Below are 22,933 nucleotides of genomic sequence, written 5' to 3' on the forward strand. Positions count from 1 at the left end.
CCGATCAGAAGGTCAGCAGTTCGAATCCCCGCCACGGGGTGAGCTCCCATTGCTCGGTCCCTGCTCCTGCCAACCTAGCAGTTCGAAAGCACACCAGTGCAAGTACATAAATAGGTACCGCTCCAGCGGGAAGGTAAACGGCGATTCCGTGCGCTGCTCTGGTTCGCCAGAAGCGGCTTAATCATGGTGGCCACATGACCCGGAAGCTGTACGCCGGCTCCCTTGGCCTGTAAAGCGAGATGAGCGCCACAACCCCAGAGTCGGCCACGACTGGACCTAATGGTCAGGGGTCCCTTTACCTTTACCTTTACACAAGAGGAAAGTATATCTGTGCATCAGATGATCATATGAGAGAGGAACAGGGATCCCAGAAGAACTACGGTAAATTCGGAATCTGTTTTCAGTGTCCTGGGTGCACAGATAAGCAAAGTGTCTCTGAACATGTGTAGAGTGCCCTCATGCCACGTTGGCGGAGACCCAACAAGCTGCCACACCTGGGACCAAAGAGGTCACCCATACTAATGAGCATGTCCCCCCGCAAGCAGACATGCCCATGTCCATGTTAGGAACAAAGGCCTACATTATTTGTGGACACTGAATGGGTCAGCAAACTTTTTCAGCAGGGGGCCGGTCCACTGCCCCTCAGACCTTGTGGGGGGCTGGATTATATTTTGAGGGGGGGGAATGAACAAATTCCTATGCCCCACAAATAACCCAGAGATGCATTTTAAATAAAAGGACGCATTCTACTCATGTAAAAACACGCTGATTCCAGACCATCCGTGGGCTGGATTTAGAAGGTGATTGGGCCGGATCCGGCCCCCGAGCCTTAATTTGCCTACCCATGGCATAGTATAACTCAGGCACCCCCAAACTCGGGCCTCCAGCTGTTTTGGGACTACAACTCCCATCATCCCTAGCTAACAGGACTGGTGGCCAGGGATGATGGGAACTGTAGTCCCAAAACAGCTGGAGGGCCGGGTTTGGGGATGCCTGGTATAACTTTAGGGAAGGGCTTTGCTCTCGGTTGCAGCGCCCCCTGTCTGTGAAAGGGGGAAGAATGGCAGGCCTTCATCACAAAGGGGATGTTCTCAAGATATTTCGCCTTACCCGAAATACGGCCACTCAAATGCTTCAATCTCCCGAACCGGCACTGTTCCAAGTGCCACGTGTAACACCCGTTCCACATTTGTAAGAAATTGACATTTTGTGTGGCAGCACCTATGGAACTCCCTGCCTCTTGACATCAGGCAGGAACTTTCGCTGTCATGTTTTTGGCACCTGTTTGGGGCAAGCCTCTCCAGATGTGTAGAACGTCAATGCATGTTCTGATCTGCTTTTAGCTTCTTGCTGATTTTATCTTTTGAATGTTTTAAAGAGTTGCTTTTACAGTGGTATCTCGGGTTAAGAACTTAATTTGTTCCGGAGGTTCGTTCTTAACCTGAAACTGTTCTGAACCTGAAGCACCACTTTAGCTAATGGGGCCTCCCGCTGCTGCCGCACAATTTCTGTTCTCATCCTGAAGCAAAGTTCTTAACCTGCGGTACTATTTCTGGGTTAGCGGAGTTTGTAACCTGAAGCGTCTGAAACCCGAGGTACCACTGTATTAGCGACCCAAAGACTTGGGTTGACATCATCTACTCCAGGGGTTGGCAAGGTTTACCTTGCCTGGGCCGGATCACTCCAGCGGATATCCCTTCGCGGGCTGGATCGCACCCGCGTTTTCTGGCATCAGACGCGATTTTCAGCACCGCAGAAGTAAGTCCCCGCACTGCGTTGCACCAGTTTAGCACAGCGCACCGGGACTTGCCAAGTGGGCGGCTCGGTTTGGAGACTTCCTGGCAAATAGAAGGGGAAGAAATGGAGGCAGTGAGAGATTTTACTTCTTGGACTCCATGGTCACTGCAGATGGTGACAGCAGTCAGGAAATTAAAAGATGCCTGCTTCTTGGGAGGAAAGCAATGACAAACCTAGACAGCATCTTAAAAAGCAGAAACATCACCTTGCCCACAAAGGTCCGTATAGTTAAAGCCGTGGTTTTCCCAGTAGTGATGTATGGAAGTGAGAGCTGGACCATAAAGAAGGCTGATGGCCGAAGAATGGATGCCTTTGAATTCTGGTGCTGGAGGAGACTCTTGAGAGTCCCATGGACTGCAAGAAGAACAAACCTCTCCATTCTGAAGGAAATCAGCCCTGAGTGCTCACTGGAAGGACAGATCCTGAAGCTGAGGCTCCAAGACTTTGGCCACCTCATGAGAAGAGAAGACTCCCTGGAGAAGACCCTGATGTTGGGAAAGATGGAGGGCACAAGGAGAAGGGGACGACAGAGGACGAGATGGTGGGACAGTGTTCTCAAAGCTACCAGCATGAGTTTGACCAAACTGCGGGAGGCAGTGGAAGACAGGAGGGCCTGGCGTGCTCTGGTCCAGGGGGTCACGAAGAGGCGGACACGACTAAACGACAAAAGTGGGCTGGTTAAACGACCCCCGTAGGCGGCTTGTGGCCTTAGGTTGCAGACCTCTGGTCTACACAGTGCTTTGCAAACTTGGGTCTTCAGCTGTTGTTGGACTACAACTCCCATCATCCATAGCTAGCATGACCAGTGCTCAGGGATGATGGGATTTGTAGTCAACAACCGCTGGAGACCCAAGTTTGATAGGCACTGAATTATACAGGCTGCATTTCCCCTTCTGATAAATTCCAGGGGTGGTGATGATTCTTGCAAGTCTCTACTGTTGGAATGTAGTTTTAAAGAAGCAAAACTTTAAAAGCAGTTGTGATGGGATGATGAGCTGCTTGTGCGTGAAATTCCTAGTCCCTCAGAGTTTGGCTCAGTCCACAAACCTCTGTCTGTAACGGAGCTCCTTAAGCATGGCTCCGTCAGTCGCTGGTAGAATCCGACAGTGGGCGTTTACGGAACTTCTTCCAGCATAAAAGCTCCTTAACGGAAACGCGCCTTCTGGACTCTCGGCGTGACAGTTTCCGGCGAGGGGTGGGTGTCCCTATAGGAGGTCCTGAAACCTCCCCACTGTTTTCGCTGGAAGTGTCTCTGAGCCATCCCTCCGCCTCACTTTCCCTTGGAGCTCCTTCTCTCCCCCTGCTGGTTCCCTCCTCAGCTGATAAGTCTCTCCCAACCTCTGTGAGCCCTTTCACCTCCTGTTCTTCCGATGGCAGTTCCCTGACATCCACCTCCCCTCCAGGGCCCCCTTCACCCCCTCCCCTCCCCTCCTCTGCGGGCGGCGAGGGAGCAAAACCCCTGAAAGAACCTCCCTCATCTTCCGAAGTCTCGAACATTTCCCTCCACCGGTTGCTGTTTCTGGTTTCTAAGTACTCCTCCTCATCGGAGTCTATTCCTTCTTCCAACTCCGATTCCGTGAATCCTTCCAGTTCCTCCTCATCGTCGGTGGTGCCAAAGTACTCCCTCCGGAACCTCGCTACTGACTGAGGTTTCCTGGGGAACCTTTGATGGAACGTTTCGATCAAGATCTCGTCATTGACCTCCTCCGCCGTCACCCAGGCGTTTTCCGACTCCGGTTCCCCTTCCCACGCTACCAAATACTCCACCTGATTGCCCTTCCACCTGGAGTCGATGATTTCCGCCACATGGTTGCTGCTTTCCCTTTCTTCTAAGACTGGCCCCCGTGTGGAGACCCCTTCACCTTCCCCCCTATATGGTGACAGTAATGACCTGTGGAATACTGGGTGCAGTTTCATGTGGTTCGGTAACCGGAGTCTGAAAGCCACTGGGTTGACCTGTTGAATGACCTCAAATGGTCCCAATCTTTTGGGTCTCAATTTCTTGCAACCCCCCTTGAACGGCAACCCTTGGGTTGACAGCCACACCTGACTCCCCACCCTTATGTTTTCACCTTTCCTTCTGCTCTCGTCTGCCTGCCTCTTATATTCTTCTTTGGCCCTTTCTAAGTTGAGTTGGAGTTGACAATGGATCACTTCCATTTCTTCTACAAACTGTTCGGCGGCCGGGACGCTCCATCTCTCCCCTCCTCCCCCTGGAAATGCCCTGGGGTGGCACCCATAATTAGCCAAAAAGGGGCTCATCCCGGTGGACACATTCTCCGCATTATTGTAGGCAAATTCCGCTAGCGCCAACTTTTCGACCCAATCATTCTCTCTGTCATTGACATAACACCTCAGGTAATGTTGGAGGATACCGTTTGCTCTCTCCGCCTGCCCGTTGGTTTCAGGGTGCCTGGCAGTCGAAAAATTGACCTCTACGTGCAGTAAGCTCATGAGCTTCCTCCAGAACCTGGACGTGAATTGTTTGCCTCTGTCTGAGACCACCCTCAAGGGGGCGCCATGCAGCCTAAAAATATGTTCTACAAACAATTTCGCTGTCTCTTCCGCCGTGACTGCATGTGAGCAAGCTACAAAGTGGCACATCTTAGTTAACAGGTCTACTACGACCAGGATGGCGGTTTCCCCCTTGGATTTCGGCAGATCAGTCATAAAATCTATCGATACCGCCTCCCACGGTCGTTCTGGTGTGGGCAACGGTTCTAATAACCCCGCCGGCACCCGCCTTTCTCCTTTGGCTCGCTGGCATTGGTCACACCCTCTTACATACTCCCGTACATCTTCCCTCACCTTGGGCCCGGTAGTCCACTACAAGTCTCGGTTTATCCGTGTTTTTTTTGTCCACAAAAAACACTGGGCTGCCCCCCACCACTCTGGACTCTCTGATGAAACCTCGCTTCAGGTTTTTATCAATAAACTCCCTTAACTCCTGCATCTCCCTGTCTGACATGGCGTACAGCTTGCCCACTGGGAGCTGGGCCTCAGGGACTAGATTGATTTGGCAGTCAAAGGCTCTATGCGGTGGTAGTTTGTCTGCTTCCCTTTCGCTGAAGACATTGCTCAGGTCAGCGTATTGTTTGGGCACCTTCCCTTTGTCCGTTACTTCCGTCCCTGCTAGAAAGGCTTTTGCCCCTTCCGGAGCCTTCCCCTCCTTGCAGTGTTCCAGGCAATGTGCTGACCCAAAGGAGACCACTCTCTGATGCCAGCCCACTAGCGGATCATGCAACGCTAGCCAGCTCATTCCCAAAATAATGGGAGCCCCTCCCAAGGTGGCCACATTGAACGCTATTCTTTCGGTGTGCCTGGCCACCCTCATTACCATTGGGACGGTCTGTAGGCTAACTTCTCCTCCCAACAGCTCCCTCCCATCGATCGTGGTCACCTGCAGGGGGTTACTTAAAGGGATTGTCTGTATCTGGTGTTCAGCTGCAAACTCCTTACTCATAAAATTACAGGAGCTGCCTGAGTCCAATAGCGCCTTTATCTTTAGTGGGTGTCCGTTTGGCAGCTCTAGCAACACCTCTATCACTAGGGCTGGTCTTGGAGGTTCCGGCGTGGGCACTTTTACTGCTCCTTGGCCTGGCTGCTGTGCCCTGACGGTGTCAGCCAGGCGTTGGCTTTTACTTGCTCCTGGACTTCCTCCTCCTTTTCCCCAACAGCTCCCGCCATCCCTTGCCATTCCTTTCTTTGCGGGCAGACTCTGGCAAAGTGACCTGGCTGCTGGCAGAGATAACATTTCTTGGCGCTCTTCCCCTCCTTCTTCCGCCCTTCACTGGGATTTGAAACTGCGCGCGCGCGCACTGTTCCAATTTCCATCGGCTCTCCTGGCGGGAAAGTTGGCTCCAGAATCTCTGGAATGCGGAAATCCCTCCAACGCTCCCCTTTCCCTTCCCGCTTCTCCAAGGCTCTCGCCTCCTGGCGCGCTCCAATGGTCAGCGCTGATTTGGTCAGCTGGTCCATAGACTCCGCCCTGGGCGCCCGGGAAAGTTCGTCTTTCACCGCCGAAGAAAGCCCCTCTTCGAAAAGCATTTGAATGGGTTCCGCCGATAGATCCCACCCCAATTTATGTATCAACATGGTAAACTCAGTCCAGTACTCACGGACAGATCGGCTCCCCTGTTTACAAGCCATCAACTGTCTGCGCACCACTCCCTGCTCAATGTCGCTGGAAAACATCAGGTCCATGGCGCGAAAAAACTTCCTCGTGTCCTTCAGGACGTCATTATTCCCTGCCATCAGGGGTCTAACCCAGTCTCTCGCCCCCCCTTCGAGATGGCCAACCACAAACGCCACTCGCGATTCCTCGTCGGGAAAGTCGTCAAACTGCAGATTGAGAGCATACTGCATCTCTGTCCTAAAGGCTTGATAGTTCCTGGGATCCCCCCCAAACTTCTGCACCAATCCTGGCATCTTTCTTGCCAGTGGGGAGCCTTTTGCCTTTTCTGCATCCTGCGCCCTCCTCTCCTCGAGCCTCGCCGTTTGCAGCGCTAGCTGGACCTCCAACACCCGGTACCTTTCTTCCAGGCTTGGACCCGCTCCAGCTCCTCCCGCTTCTCCGGTTCCGGCTGGGTTGCTCCTGATGCCTCTCTGCACAAGCTGCCTTCAGGGACTGTCGGATTGCTGTGATGGGATGATGAGCTGCTTGTGCGTGAAATTCCTAGTCCCTCAGAGTTTGGCTCAGTCCACAAACCTCTGTCTGTAACGGAGCTCCTTAAGCATGGCTCCATCAGTCGCTCGTAGAATCCGACAGTGGGCGTTTACGGAACTTCTTCCAGCATAAAAGCTCCTTAACGGAAACGCGCCTTCTGGACTCTCGGCGCGACAGTTTCCGGCGAGGGGTGGGTGTCCCTATAGGAGGTCCTGAAACCTCCCCACTGTTTTCGCTGGAAGTGTCTCTGAGCCATCCCTCCGCCTCACTTTCCCTTGGAGCTCCTTCTCTCCCCCTGCTGGTTCCCTCCTCAGCTGATAAGTCTCTCCCAACCTCTGTGAGCCCTTTCACCTCCTGTTCTTCCGATGGCAGTTCCCTGACAGCAGTTAACAAAAATTCATGGAAAAGTGGGATAGATATAAGATATATGTTCAAAATATGCAGTAAAGGTTCACTATGCTAGCATTGATTGACTTTGGAGTGAGACTGAGTTGAGAAATAAGACTAAGAGCACATATTGATATAGGAATGTATTAGATAAAATGTAAATAAATATACAATAGTAAGAGTACATTCATGTAAAAAAGGAATATACAACGGTATAGACAGGAAGTCTAGAGTGTTGGAATGTATATGATTTTGGGGGGAAATTTTGTTTTTGTTTTTTCTCTTTGTTCTTCCTTTTTTGTTTCATTTTCTTTCTAGGTATATAAAATTTGTATATAATTTTTGTATACATGTTGGAAATTATAGTAAGTCCTGTAACGTAATATGACAACGTTTACCGATGTAATATAAGAATGTTAACAAATAAATAAAATGCAAATTCAAAAAAGAAGCACAAATTATGTCCAGGCAAGAAACAAAACACATGATCTGTTCTAACATGGACTGCCTTTGCCTTGAGTGACAGCTGTTCTGCTCAGTCCAGATGGTGTTTTCCACCCTGGGGGCGGTGGGGAAAGGGGGCTGTTGTGGCCCCAATCCGACTCGCCCCACCCCATCCATTGCCATCCAGCTTCCTAAGTTTGCCCAGAAATCCTGGTCAGATTTGCTTCCCCAGCCTGCTTTCTTTCGCAAAAATGATGTCTTGGCATCCGTGGTCCAACCTGCACAGCAGAGCGTTCAATCCGAGGCAGCATTCGCACTGGGGGCCTGAAACGAAGAAGGGCAGGGAGAAATAGGAACTTGGTTGGAGCAGCATGAGCAGAAACAGTGTGGGAAATTGTGTCGGAATGCGAGCAGCCAAAGTTCGTTTCAATCGATCGTATTTTCTGGAAACTTGGGAATCGGTGGCGTTGAGCAATATATAAATTAAATATTTAAATAAAGTCGAATCAAATGAACCAGTCAGTCCAGCTGAAAAGCAGCCTCCGCCACACTTTTCACAAGTTCCCAAAAGTTTATTTGGGGCAGCTTAGCAGGTGGTTAGGCTGTTCTGAAACTGCTGTGAGCTTGTAGAATCGATAACCAGGAGGCAGGAAGGCACAGAGCAGAAGAATATCAGAAGAGCAGCCGCTGGATCAGGCCAATGGTCCCAGCAGCCTGTTCTTACAATGGCCAACCAGATATCTGCAGGAAACCAACAAGCAGGATCTGACCCCAAGAGCAAACTCCCCCCCTCCCCAGGGCTTCCAGCAACTGGGGTTCAGAAGCATTGCTGCCTCTCACTATATGATACAATACGATAATCTTTATTGTCATTGTCCCATACAGAACAACGAAACTGAAAAATCTACACAAGACATTCAAAAACCAACAACAAACCCAGCTATCCCAACCTGGTTAGCCCCCTAAAAACTCTGATACCCCATTTTAAAAATACAATATACTCCCATAGAGACTCCTTACACTGCGTTTAAAACCAAAATCGCATGTGGGTAGAAACTGTTTCTCAGGCGGCTAGTCCTAGTCTTTATAACCCTGGACCTTCTTCCAGAAGGCAGAAGCTGAAAGAGATCATTTCCGGGGTGCGCACTATCCTGCGCTATCTCTGCAGCTTTCTTATGGCACCTGACAGCATAGATTTGATCCGAGTGGGAAGAGTGCAGCCAATTATTCTCTCCGCAGTCTTTACAACCCGGGACAGCATTGTTTTTTCCCTGACCGTGCAGCTCCCAAACCACACACACACAGACCATAAGTTAACCCACTCTCCACAGTACAATGGTAAAATGCCATCAACAGGTCCTTTGAGAGATTGTTTTTCCGGAGGAGTCTCAGAAAATATAACCTCTGCTGTGCTCTCTTCATCAGGTGTTTGCTGTTTTCTCCCCAGGTTATGGGAACAGAGAGCAGAGCCATCCTGGCTAGGAGCCACCAAGAGCCTCTCCTCCTCCATGGATTTGCCCCATCCTCTTTTAAAGCCATCCAAGTCCGTGGCCATCACTGCCTCAAGTGGCAGGGAGTTCCATAGTTCAACGCTGCTACATGATGATCTTTTACCTGCCCCGAATTTCCCAGGCTTCAGAGCCCAGTTGTCTGGTGTGGCGGTGCCACGAGGAGAACAAAGGGGTTGCCCTCCATGACCCTCTGGACTCCCTTCCAACTCCTACAGACAGTTCAATAAGATCCGGGGGTTCTTACCGGCATTTCTTGCTCCTCGCGACTCTGCTTCGCCCGCTGATAAGCCTCCATGATCACAGCTCTCCTGCGAGAGGAACAAGGCGGTCACTAGCTTCTGGTACCCCAAGCAGCTTGGCCCTCCTTTCTTCGCAGAAAGGAAAGCTTCTGAGCATAAACAGAGTGCTTTTCATACAACCACCGAGCAAACACGGCCACAGGTCTGGGATTAGGGGGCACCTACTTTTTTCAATTTAGGCTAAGCCTATAAATGGCCTTTCTTGACAATTCAGATGTAGTCTATGCCCTTTTAAAATGTGGTTCTTTTTGGGGGGGGGGTGTAATAATAATAATATAATTTATTTGTACCCTACCCATCTGGCTGGGTTTCCCCAGCCACTCTGGGGTGCTTCCAACAAAGATTATAAATACAATAAAACATCAGTCATTAAAAACCTCCCTGAACAGGGCTGCCTTCAGATGTCTTCTAAATGTCAGGTAGTTATTTATTTCCTTGACATCTGAAGGAAGGGCGCTCCACAGGGCGGGCGTCACCACCAAGAAGGCCCTCTGCCTGGTTCACTGCAACTTGGCTTTTCGCAGGGAGGAAACTGCCAGAAGGCCCTCGGAGCTGGACCTCAGGGTCCGGGCAGAACGATGGGGGTGGAGACGCTCCTTCAGGTATACTGGACCGAGGCTGTTTAGGGCCTTAAAGGTCAGCACCAACACTTTGAATTGTGCTCGGAAACGTCCTGGGAGCCAATGAAGGTCTTTCAGAACCGGTGTTATGTGGTCTTGGTGGCCGCTCCCAGTCACCAGTCTAGCTGCCGCATTCTGGATTAGTTGTAGTTTCCTGGTCACCTTCAAAGGTAGCCCCACGTAGAGCGCATTGCAGTAGTCCAAGCGGGAGATAACCAGAGCATGCACCACTCTGGCGAGACAGTCTGCGGGCAGGGAGGGCCTCATCCTGTGTACCAGCTGGAGCTGGTTATTGGGTTCTTGCTTTTATTTTGGTTTTATATATATATATTGGTTTTTATGTTGATCTTCTCTGTGAACTTTCCGGATATAGGGCGGTACAGTGGTACCTCGGGTTAAGTACTTAATTCGTTCCAGAGGTCCGTTCTTAACCTGAAACTGTTCTTAACCTGAAGCACCACTTTAGCTAATGGGGCCTCCCACTGCTGCTGCGCCGCCGGAGCACGATTTCTGTTCTCATCCTGAAGCAAAGTTCTTAACCCGAGGTACCTTTTCTGGGTTAGCAGAGTCTGTAACCTGAAGCGTATGTAACCTGACGCGTATGTAACCCAAGGTACCACTGTATATAAATTCAATAAATCATCATCATCATCATCACCTGGACCCTGCCCCAAACTCCACCCACAGGTCCACACTAGGCTCCACCCACTGGCCCAGAAGCCCCGCCCAGGCCCCGGAATCCTTTAGGTTTTGAAAGCTGACAATCCTTCTTGCTGGAGCGCACCATTGTGTGTTTTAGAAGAAACAGACCCCCCCTGCAGATATGAGAGCGGGGTGGGGGTGCGTGATTCCCAGGGAATGCGGAGGCAGATCATCATACTTACTTGCTAGCCAGGCCTCCCCCAGGGGGAAGGTTAGGGTTCGCCTCTGTAGCCAGACGTTGGAAGACGGAGACGAGGTTGGGACCCCCTTCCTGTTCCAGTAATTCATCGTAAAGTTCTGGGGTGAGATTTGGGGTGGGGTGAGAGAAGTGGAGGGGCTGGTTACCTCGATGGCGCTGGCGGATAATTGCCCCACGAGTGGCTTCTAGATCCCCACCCAGACACAAATGGGTCCATCAATAATCATAGTTTAGAGGTCCCAGGCCCTAAGGAAGTCAGACTATCCTTCACCAGGGCCAGGGCCTTCTCAGTGGTGGCTCCGACCTGGTGGAATGCTCTGTCCCATGAGACCAGGGCCCTGCAGGATTTAAACTCCTTCCACAGGGCCTATAAGACAGAACTATTCCACCTGGTTTTCAATTTGAACTTAGCTTGATCTTTTATTCCCCTTCCTTCCTTCCTTCTCCCCTTTTTATGAAGATTACCCGCTCTGGGATCCCATGGCTAATTCTCCCGTGGTCTCCTCGCTGGCCCAAATAGGATTAACTTAGCCAGCCAGCCCTGGTGATCATCTAATGTTCATTGAATGGATTTCCCCCCTAAATTGATTTTTGAATTCTGAATTTATTGTTATTCAAGTTATTCATGTTTTTTGTTTCATCAATTAAGTGTTTTAAATTTGTTGTTAGCCGCCCTGAACCGGGAAGAGTGGGGTATAAATAATAATAATAATAATAATAATAATAATAATAATAATAATCTTTATTTGAGTCTGCAGAACAGGCACTGGACGAGAGTTCGAATGATCAAAACAGAGCCCTATGCAAAAGAGCTCAGCTTCCCCACCTGCTGTTTGGCACAAGCCTTGCAGAACCTGAGCTGCACCTTTGCAAGACCTGTGTAACTTTGCAAGACTCTTTCTTGCCTAAGCTCCAAGCTCGGCTCCTCAGATCTATAGCACTGCATGTAGTCCTCCAAAACGGTGTCCTTATGTTATGTACTGAGTTGAATGGGATCCAAAAGGCAGCAGTCTGATTGGCCCTAGAACAATAGGATTCAGAATGCAGCAGTCTGATTGGTCCTAGAACAATAGGATCCAGAACACAGCTGTTTGATTGGTCCTAGAACAATAGAAATCAGAATGCAGCAGTCTGATTGGTCCTAGAACAATAGGATTCAGAATGCAGCAGTCTGATTGGTCCACAGGAGCCACCCAATCCAGCTCCAGGTGGAAGTGAATCTGCAACCTGATTGGCCTACAGGAGAATCCTGGAATTAGCCAATCACATGGAGCCCATTGTGTAAATAATGTATATAAAGCGGACATTCTGGGGGAACTTCCATTCCTCCTTCCACTATGAGCTGAATAAAGAGCATGAAATCCACTCTTGACTCCGAGTATATTTCACCTTGGCAGAAAGGACAGCTGAAACTGTGGTGTCTTTCGTATATATGGTTTCATTTATCCATATGCACAACCTGAGCCTAGTCTGGAGGGCTCATGGTGTTCGCAGCCCTACAGGTCTCTTTGTCTCCATTATTCTTGGGATCCAGCACAGAGCAAGCAGGTCTCTTTGTCTCCAGCTTCCAGCCTCCTTCCAGCTCAGCTCACACCTCAAAGCACTGGCTATTGTTCAGATAGGTGAGGGAGCTGAAGGACAGTCCCACCCGTTATTCTGGAGGGCCTTGCAACTCTTGCAACCTAGCTTATCCTTTTGGGATGCGGAGGAGGACGCTTTAGCTCAGGGGTCAACAAACTTTTTCAGCAGGGGGCCGGTCCACTGTCCCTCAGACCTTGTGGGGGGCCAGACTATTTGGGGGGGGGGAGGGAAATGAACGAATTCCTATGCCCCACAAATAACCCAGAGATGCATTTTAAATAAAAGGACACATTCTACTCATGTAAAAACACGCTGATTCCTGGACTGTCTGCGAGCCAAATAGAAGGCGATTGGTGGAAAAGTTTGCTGACCCCTGTGATGGACTATGTCAGGGGCCAGCAACCTTTTTCAGCCATGGGCCAGTCCACCGTCCCTCAGACCGCGTGGGGGCCAGACTATTTTTTTTTGGGGGGGGGGGAATGAACGAATTCCTATGCCCCACAAATAACCCAGAGATGCATTATAAATAAAAGCACACATTCTGCTGATGTAAAAACACCAGGCAGGCCCCACAAATAAGCCAGAGATGCATTTTAAATAAAAGGACATATTCTACTCATGTAAAAACACGCTGATTCCCAGACCGTCCGTGGGCCGGATTTAGAAGGCGATTGGGCCAGATCCAGCCCCCGAACCTTAGTTTGCCTAGCCATGCTTTAGCTCATTGTTGTGCAAAGAAACCTGTCTGAGTAGCTCACCCACAGAATCCTCTGTTAGATTCTAACCCTCACTTGGGTACCCAAGAACTGGAAGGGGCTCAGGGCATCATCCAAACTGACCCCCCCCAAAAAACCTCACAGCACTACTTTGCCCTCTGTTATTTTTCCTCCCCGTTCTCAAAATCCAACTCCTCCCTTTTGCCAGCGGCCAACGAGGCTTCCCAGGCTTCGCTCCGTCACAGCGCAAACGGCGTACACACCTGCCACTCTCTTCTCCAGAGAAGCGTCCAGCTCCTGTTCCTTCTGCAAGGCCTCCTGGGAGACGGCCGGGGCAGCTGGGAAGCAGACCACGATGCAGGTCATGTTGTCACGGCTGCCCTGCAGGGAGAGCATAAAGCATACTTGTCAACTTACAGATTTGAAAATAAAGGACCAGCAGCCTCGAAAATAAGGGATCAGCAGCCAAAATAAGGGATTTTCCAAGCACGGGTATGTTCAACTTCTGAGCCCCTCTGAGCCAAAGGCAGATAGCCCAGCCAGCAGCCAAACGAAGCCTCATCAATAAGGGACAGCAGCGGGACGTGGCGCTGGGATAAGGGACTGTCCCGCCAAATAAGGGGCGCTTGACAGCTATGGCGTAGAGTCATCTGAGGATTGTGTCCCCCCCGCCTGCTTAGCAAAGCAATTGTTTTGCAAGGGGGACAACCATCTCCTTCAACCTGGAGGACCTTATTCTCCCTGGACAAACATCTCAAGGGCCAGATCCCTTTCCTTCCTCCCAGATGCACGAGACAGAGCCAGCCCAGTCTGTTTACAGGCAATGCTTTGACTCCTTATAGGAGGAAAAGTTGCAATATCTGGGGGTTTTTAGCAGAGAAAAAGGGCAAGTATTTTGGGGGTGCAGACAGCATGTTAGAGGTGTGGGAAATTATGCATGGTGCAAAGAAAGTGAGAATGTGCAGCATTTTTAATAGCATCAGTGTTGGTGCTGACCTTGAAAGCCTTAAACGCCTTGGTCCAGTATACCTGAAGGAGCGTCTCCACCCCCATCGTTCTGCCCGGACGCTGAGGTCCAGCGCCGAGGGCCTTCTGGCGGTTCCCTTGCTGCGAGAAGCCAAGTTACAGGGAACCAGGCAGAGGGCCTTCTTGGTGTTGGCGCCCGCCCTGTGGAACACCCTCCCACCAGATGTCAAAGAGAAAAATAACTACCAAACATTTAGAAGACAACTGAAGGCAGCCCTGTTTAGGGAAGCTTTTAATGTTTAATAGGTTATTGTATTTTAGTGCTCTGTTGGGAGCTGCTCAGAGTGGCTGGGGAAAACCAGCCAGATGGGCGGGGTATAAATTAATAATAATAATAATAATATCCCACCTTTCTCTTCAAGGAGCTCAAGGTGCCATACCTCTGCCTCCGTGTTTAATCTCCACAACAACCCTGCGAGGTAGGTTAGGCAGAGAGGCATTGACTGGCCCCCAAAGTCACACCCAACAGGCCTTATGGCTGAGTGGGGATTTGAACCCTGGTTTCTCCCAGGTCCTAGTCCAACACTCTCACCATCCCTATATACTTAATATATGGATGGACACCCATGAAGCTGAAGGTTGGGAGACAAAAGAGAGGACTTCATCGCACGTCGTTAAACCGTGGAACTCCCTCCCCCTAGACGTAGCGATGGCCATCAACTTGGATGGCTTTCAAAGGGGATTAGACAAATTAATGGAGAAGGGGGCTGGCGACCATTGACCACTAGTCATGATGGCTGTGTTTTACTCCCACCCAGTACGCCAGTTTCTGGGAACCCCAAGGAGGCAAGAGCTACTGTGCCCACGTCCTACGTTTAGACACCCCACAAGGCGGCTGTGAGAACAGGATACTAGACTAGGTGGGCCATTGGCCTGATCCAGTAATAATAATAATAATAATAATAATAATAATAATAATAATAATAATTTATTATTTATACCCCACCCATCTGGACGGGTTTCCCGAGCTACTCTGGGTGGCTTCCAACAGAATATAAAAATACAACAGTCTATTAAACATTAAAAGCTTCTATAAAACATATTTTGCTGCACTGTGCGAAATACGAGCAAACCAGGGCTGAACTGATAAAATTACCTTTGCTGGTACCTTTCCTGGGAAAATCAGAGGCTCACTATGTCAGGTTCCTATTGGAAGACCGGACAAACGCTAGAACATAGCAGTGGCAAAAAAAATTTCGGTGGTTGCAAGAACCAATGATCCCTATTATTCTGAACAAAATTCTTGTTTAACCTGGAAGTAGGCTGTCTGAGTTGTGCATTGCTTTGTAACGATTTGTTGGGTCTCCGGACCGTAATAAAGATTAATTGATTAAAAGCTTCCCTGAACAGGGCTGCCTTGAGATGTCTTCTAAAAGTCTGGTAGTTGTTGTTCTCTTTGACATCTGGTGGGAGGGCGTTCCACAGGGCGGGCGCCACCACTGAGAAGACCCTCTGCCTGGTTCCCTGTAACTTGGCTTCTCGCAATGAGGGAACCGCCAGAAGGCCCTCGGTGCTGGACCTCCGTGTCTGGACAGAATGATGGGGGTGGAGATGCTCCTTCAGGTATACTGGGCCTTTGAGGCCATTTAGGGCTTTAAAGGTCAGCACCAACACTTTGAATTGTGCTCGGAAATGTCCTGGGAGCCAGTGTAGGTCTTTCAAGACCAGTGTTATGTGGTCTCGTTGGCCGCTTCCAGTCCAGGAGGGCTCTTATTATGTAACAGGACCCCAGTGTTTAGTAAAGGAGATTCTGCAACTTCAGAGCGAACTGTGACTCCTGCATTGCAGGGGGTTGGACTGGATGACCTTTGGAGGGCCCTCCTAACACTACAATTCTGTGATTCTATAGCTGCATCTTTTCCGCTTTCTTTAGAGCAGGGATGGGGCAATTCCCTGGAGCCCAATGAAGTCCAGAGGGACACCTGCCTCCCTCACCTGCTGCTTGAACCACCTTCAAGATGCTCCTCGGACCGCAGCTCTTTAATGAACTCTTCTGGAACTCACCTTTCCTGCTCCTCCTAAATGACTTCTTGATGCTCCACTGTCCTGCCTCGCTAATCCTGGACCTCCAGTGCCCTCAATTGGCAGCTACTTCCTTAAGCCCTTGGGGGAGGAGGCTGATGTGTGTTAATTACTTGGCTGGGCCCAGGAATGGAGATAAATGCCCAGCAGGAGAAGGAAAAGGTTCCCACAGGCAGCAAAAATCTTAAAACTGAATGAGGAAAGTCCCACAGATCCAGTTAAGCCAGGAAAATCTCAGGTTCCTCTAAACTTGGGTTGGTTGGTTTAACGTCCAGCTTACAGAGGAAACTCAGCCAGATGGGTGGGGTATAAATAATAAATTATTATTATTATTATTAATATAATATAATATAATATAATATAATATAATATAATATAAGTTATTATTATAATTAATTATAATATATAATAGAATAGAATATATAAGAAAAATATAATATAAAATATAATATAATTAATATAATTATTAAGCCTGCTTAATGCTTTAATTTTCATTCTGGGGAAGGGGAGTAGTTTTTCTTTTCCTTTCAAGGAGCTGCGATTCCTGCATTGCAGGGGGTTGGACTGGATGGCCCCTGGGGTTCCCTTGCAACTCTGTAATTCTATGAAATGGAGGCAGTGAGAGATTTTACTTTCTTGGGCTCCATGATCACTGCAGATGGTGACAGCAGCCACGAAATTAAAAGACACCTGCTCCTTGGGAGAAAGGCGATGGCAAACCTAGACAGCATCTTAAAAAGCAGAGACATCACCTTGCCAACAAAGGTCCGTATAGCTAAAGCCATGGTTTTTCCAGTAGTGATGGAGTGAGAGCTGGACCATAAAGAAGGCTGATCGCCAAAGAATGGATGCTTTTGAATTCTGGTGCTGGGGGAGACTCTTGAGAGTCCCATGGACTGCAAGAAGATCAAACACATCCATTCTGAAGGAAATCAGCCCTGAGTGCTCACTGGAAGGACAGATTCTGAAGCTGAGGCTCCAAGACTTTGGCCACCTCATGAGAAGACTCCCTGGAAAAGACCCTGATGTTGGGAAAGATGAAGGGCACAAGGAGAAGGGGACGACAGAGGACGAGATGGTGGGACAGTGTTCTCGAAGCTGCGAACATGAGTTTGACCAAACTGCGGGAGGCAGTGGAAGACAGGAGTGCCTGGCATGCTCTGGTCCAGGGGGTCACGAAGAGGCGGACACGACTAGACGACTAAACAACAACAACAACACCACATTTCTGCAGTTACTCGCCCTTCCCCCTCAGGTCCCAGGGTGGGTTATGAGATCAAATCACATTATTAAACAGAATTTAGAACACCTTGCCATCATCAAAATAAGGTGGGTTCTAAAAAGACGCACCTCCTGTCGCTATTTTGGGATGAACCTTTGGGCTGCAAGAGCTGTTTGACAGTGGAACGGATTCCCTCAGAAGGCAGAGGGATCTCCATCGTTGGAGCTTTTTAAGCAGAGGTTGGAAGGCCGTCAGGGTTGCATTAGCTGTGATCCCTGCATTCTTGCCGGGGGATGGGGAAAAGCCTTTGCAAGTTCTGCGGTTCCTTTCTATGCAACTTGCCCTAGCCGAAGGATGCTATTTCCGGATTCCAGAGTCCTCACATTCGGAGGAAGCATGCCTTATGATTTACCTTACTTACTGGTTTGCTCAAGCTACGAAAACTTAGGAGCAGCCTTGTTCAATGATTTACATCTCCCAGCTGGGAAGTCGATTGGATATCCAACTTTTTATTAAGGGACAGGTCTCCATACACCTCTGAGAAAGGGGCCTGTTTTGACTTTAGAGTGGCAATTTTAAGGACTCATAGAATCACAGAAATGTAGAGTGGGAAGGGAGCCCTGAACATCATCTAGTCCAACCCCCTGAAATGCAGGAATATTTAGTTGTCCCATACAGGGATCGAACCTGCAGCCCTGGCGTTATCACCACCGCAGAAGCATTTGTAAGGGATGATAAGTTACATTTTTTCAGGGGAGCAAACGCTTGTCTGGTTTTAAAAAGCATTTTAACCGTGTGATGCCTTTTATTTATTCTGTGTTGTGCAAAGGCATCAATAATAATGGGGGCGGGTTGGTCTAGATGGGCACTGGGTGTCCCTTCCAACGCTGTCATTAGAATCAAAGAATTATATTGCTGGAAAGGACCCCGAGGGCTAACTAGTCCAACCCCCTTCAATGCAGGAATCAATACGATACGATAATCTTTATTGCCATTGTTCCATACAGAACAATGAAGTTGAAAAAAATCTACATGAGACATTCAAAATAACAAGCCTGCTATCCCAGCCTGGTTAGCCCCTAAAAACTCTGATACCCCATAATTAAATACAATATACTCCCATAGAGACTACCTTACACTGCGTTTAAAACCAAAATCGCATTTGGATAGAAACTGTTTCTCAGGAAGCTAGTCCTAGTCTTTATAACCCTGTACCTTCTTCCAGAAGGCAGAAGCTGAAAGAGATCATTTCCGGGGTGCGCGCTATCCTGCGCTATCTCTGCAGCTTTCTTATGGCACCTGACAGCATAGATTTGATCCGAGTTGGGAAGAGGGCACCCAATTATTCTCTCCACAGTCTTTACAACCCTGGACAGCATTGTTTTTCCCCTGACCATGCAGCTCCCAAACCACACACAGAGACCATAAGTTAATACACTCTCCACAGTACAATGGTAAAATGCCATCAACAGGTCCTTTGAGAGATTATTTTTCTGGAGGATTCTCAGAAAATATAACCTCTGCTGTGCTCTCTTCATCAGGTCTTTGCAGTTTTCTCCCCAAGTTAGGTCATCCCTCAACTCCATTCCCAGAAATTGAAACACTGAGACCTGTTCCACATACTTCCCCTCAGTAATGAGTGGCTGAATATTCAATTTACATTCCCTAAAGTCCACAATAATCTCTTTTGTTTTCTTTAAGTTAAGGAGTAAGTTGTTTTTCCTGCACCACTCCCCCAACTGCTCAACTTCCTTCCTATAGGCCTCAATCTCAATAATCTGAGACATCTAGAAATCTAAAGGTAAAGGTAAAGGGACCCCTGACCATTAGGTCCAGTCGTGACCGACTCTGGGGTTGAGGCGCTCATCTCGCTTTATTGGCCGAGGGAGCCGGCGTACAGCTTCCGGGTCATGTGGCCAGCAGGACTGAGTCGCTTCTGGCAAACCAGAGCAGCACACGGAAACACCGCTTACCTTCCCGCTGGAGCGGTACCTATTTATCTACTTGCACTTCGACGTGCTTTCGAACTGCTAGGTTGGCAGGAGCAGGGACTGAGCAACGGGAGCTCACCCTGTCGCGGGGATTCGAACCGCCAACCTTCTGATCGGCAAGCTCTAGGCTCTGTGGTTTAACCCACAGCGCCACCTGCGTCCCTTCTAGAAATCTAGTTGGCCGCAGTTTCCACGATACTGAAAGCCCCTGGGAAGGTTTTGAAGCAGAGGTTGGACGGGCATCTGTCATGGATGCTTCAGCTGAAATTCCTGTATTGCAATGGGTTCTAGATGCAATTGGACTAGATGATCCTTGGGTGCCCCTTCCAACTCTACAATTCTATTATTCTAAGTAAGAACCCCCTGCCTCTATCCTCCCCCCTCACCTTGTAGAGGCAGGAGTCCAGCACGCACTCGCAGACGTCCCGCGGGCTGCCGGTGAGGCAGAGTCGCGAGCGCACGAAGGCGCACAGCCCCGCGTTGTCAAAGGTGTCCCAAACCCCGTCGCAGGCCAGCACCAGGAACTCGTCTTCGTCAGGGCAGCGCTCCAGCTGGTACACCTCGGGCTCAGGGGACACCGGCTGCTCGGTGGGGCCACGCCAAGACACCGCCTTGTAGCCGAAGTCGCCCAGGGCCCGGGAGACGGCCAGTGACCCGTTGACCCTCTGCAGCACCACTGTGCCGCCGGCGTTCTCGATGCGCCGCCGCTCCCTCGGCTTGGTGGGCTTGTGGTCGTCGGTGTAGAAGGTGACAGCGGCCGAGCGGCAGAGGAGGGCCCTCGAGTCGCCCAGGTTGATGAAGTACAGGTGCCGGGGCGACACCAGCACGGCCACTGCAGTGGTGCCGGCATGCTCCCAGGCCTCGGCCCGCGACAGGTCCTGCATGCGCCTGTCGATGGCCAGGAAGGCCTCACGCACGGCCTCCTTGACGGCTGTGGGGTCCTCCTCCTGGCCGGACAGGGCCTCGGCCTCCAGCACGTGCCCGAGCAAGTGCCTGGCGCAGAACTGAGCCACCGTGCTGCCGGCGTGCCCGTCGTACACGGCAAAGAAGGCCCAGCCGGCCAGGGCTCCAGGCAGCTGGGGCTGAGCGGTGTGGGCGTCTTCCATGTGCGCCCGCCAGCCTTGCATGGAGCCCAGGCCGTACCTCAAGCCGCCCACCTCTCCTTCCTCCAGGAGTTTCTCCGTCTGGGGTTTGTCCAAGAAAAAACTGGGGACTTCCTGGGCCTCCTCCGCTTTGAAGAACAGCGAGACCCTTCTCTCGGCTTCGACCACCAGGAGCCTCACGAAGGTGGCCATGCTCAGGAGCTTGGCCATAAAGTGCAACGTGTTCCCCGAAATGTCAAGGGGGCTGTGGCCTCCCCTGGGGATCCTGTGTTGCTGCTGTCCTTGAAGAGCAGAAGAACGGGAGAGCCTTTTGGGTCAGGCCAAGGGCCCATCTAGTCCAACATCTGCTCCTTGCAGAGGCAACCACAAGTCCCAACTAGGTTTTGAGTGCTCTCTTTGAGGGACGACTCAGACCGACATCTTGAAAGACGCACTAGGGATCTCTCTTGTCACTGGCGACCACCCGCTCTCGGTCGCCGGTGGCTCGCAGCTCCTACCCTCTTCTGGAAGGCTGCACAATTTGGCGTCTGGCGGTCCCTGAGCTTTTGACGCCCGTTGTGCGATGGGTGCTGCACGTTAGCCGAGGAGAGTCGCTACAGCATTGAAGCCTCAGTTGCTGATGGTGGTTTGCCCATGGGACCACCGTGGCAGCCCAGGTGGTCTTCGCTAAAGTCCTTCCTCTTTAGACGGTCCACACATCACCCCCTCTTCCGAAAATAGCACCAGCTGTTCACCCCTAATGTTCCTGCTCTGCTCCCGGCCGCTTCCAGCATCGTCTCTGGGTCACTCCCGCAGCTTCCCCCCCCCCCCGCCCTGCACCCATCTGTCCCCACCCTCCGGGAAAGCCGTTCCCAATTGGCTCTCGGCTTCGGCATTAGCCCAGCGGCTCGTAATCTCTTCATCCAGCGCTAAATATGGGGTTTAAAGACCCCTAATCCTCGCCTGTGTCAGAGGCGGCCTTTGCAGGGACTCCCACTCGGGATTCACCTGCCCCCCACTCTGGCCGCCAGATGGTGCCTTTGGTAGCAGACAGCTGGAGATTTCTGTTTTTAAAGCCAGGCGCCTCTTAGGGCCGGTTACGAAACAGAACCCAGAAGGTCGCAACCTTTATCCTGGTATTGCACTCCTTTGCAAATGGCCCAAATATGTTTCCTTCTGCATCACCTAATTGTAAATTGGTGAATTGAATTGGGGAACATAAACCGGTACAAGACGTTTTGGGATTTCATTTTGACGGAAATAATAAGAAAACTTTGCCCAAGATGAATGTTACCGAATGTTTTCGATGACACCAATGTAGACATATTGTCAAAAGAACCATTCTTCTGTATGATATTGGCAGCTCAGATAGTCTTTGCGAGTCGATGGGAAACAGTCCCAAATCTTACAAATCTGGACTGATACCTGATAATTAGATAAGGCTGATATTCCCTTACTTGGACTTTGTTATTTTAACCCATCTGTAGGCAAACTAAGGCCCAGGGGCTGGATCCAGCCCAACTGCCTTCTCAATCCGGCCCACGGACGGTCCGGGAATCAGTGTGTTTTCACATGAGTAGAATGTGTGTTTTTATTCAAAATGCATCTCTGGGTTATTTGTGGGGCATAGGAGTTTGTTGACCCCTGTTTTAACCCGTACATATTCTATGCACCTATTTTACAGCTTTGCTTTTCGGTTTCTAATTTTCACCTGTTTAATTTTCACCCTCTCTTCCCTCTCTTTCATATACATTATAAAATGAAAAACAAAATCTTTAGCAACCACCCTTATCCGGGCAGCTCTGCATGTTCCAGAACGACTCATAGGCCAGCTGGGCTGCAGGAACCTCACCTCTTCAGAACCGTAGTCTTCATTCATAGAATCATAGAATCATAGAGTTGGAAGAGACCACAAGGGCCATCGAGTCCAACCCCCTGCCAAGCAGGAAACACCATCAGAGCACTCCTGACATATGGTTGTCAAGCCTCTGCTTAAAGACCTCCAAAGTAGGAGACTCCACCACACTCCTTGGCAGCAAATTCCACTGTCAAACAGCTCTTACTGTCAGGAAGTTCTTCCGAATGTTTAGGTGGAATCTTCTTTCTTGTAGTTTGGATCCATTGCTCCGTGTCCGCTTCTCTGGAGCAGCAGAAAACAACCTTTCTCCCTCCTCTATGTGACATCCTTTTATATATTTGAACATGGCTATCATATCACCCCTTAACCTCCTCTTCTCCAGGCTAAACATGCTCAGCTCCCTTAGCCGTTCCTCATAAGGCATCGTTTCCAGGCCTTTGACCATTTTGGTTGCCCTCCTCTGGACACGTTCCAGTTTGTCAGTGTCCTTCTTGAACTGTGGTGCCCAGAACTGGACACAGTACTCCAGGTGAGGTCTGACCAGAGCAGAATACAGTGGCACTATTACTTCCCTTGATCTAGATGCTATACTCCTATTGATGCAGCCCAGAATTGCATTGGCTTTTTTAGCTGCCGCGTCATTCTGTTTCATTTTTAACGCAAGCCTCTAGCCCACCAACTTTCCATGTTGTGCTTTTTAGACATGCATCATTTCGTGACACAGTAATTCAGTTTCACAAGCGAACAGGAGGTAAAGATAACCCCTTTCTGGCGACGCACAGTTTGGAAAGCTCTTCTCTAGCCCTTATT

At 49.9% G+C, this 22,933-nt stretch overlaps 1 protein-coding gene across 3 annotated transcripts; it reads right to left on the reverse strand.

Moving 5' to 3' along the window:
- Nucleotides 1–7,157: 7,157 nt before the first annotated feature.
- On the reverse strand, nt 7,158–22,136 carry PPM1N (protein phosphatase, Mg2+/Mn2+ dependent 1N (putative)). Of its 3 annotated transcripts, XM_053397693.1 has the most exons (5): nt 19,570–22,136; nt 13,186–13,303; nt 10,609–10,723; nt 9,050–9,113; nt 7,493–7,618 (listed from the first exon to the last, which is right to left on the reverse strand). In XM_053397693.1, the coding sequence occupies exons 1-5, from the start codon at nt 20,494–20,496 to the stop codon at nt 7,589–7,591; spliced, it is 1,254 nt and encodes a 417-aa protein (XP_053253668.1). In that variant the 5' UTR covers nt 20,497–22,136; the 3' UTR covers nt 7,493–7,588. The 3 variants fall into 3 exon arrangements, 2 of the variants coding, with proteins under 2 accessions (XP_053253666.1, XP_053253668.1); XM_053397691.1 differs by lacking the exon at nt 9,050–9,113 and having other exon boundaries at nt 7,158–7,618; XR_008331676.1 differs by lacking the exon at nt 10,609–10,723 and having other exon boundaries at nt 7,567–7,618.
- Between the last annotated feature and the right edge of the window lie 797 nt (nt 22,137–22,933).

This window comes from Podarcis raffonei, chromosome 8, assembly GCF_027172205.1.
Source record: "Podarcis raffonei isolate rPodRaf1 chromosome 8, rPodRaf1.pri, whole genome shotgun sequence".
NCBI lineage: Eukaryota > Metazoa > Chordata > Lepidosauria > Squamata > Lacertidae > Podarcis > Podarcis raffonei.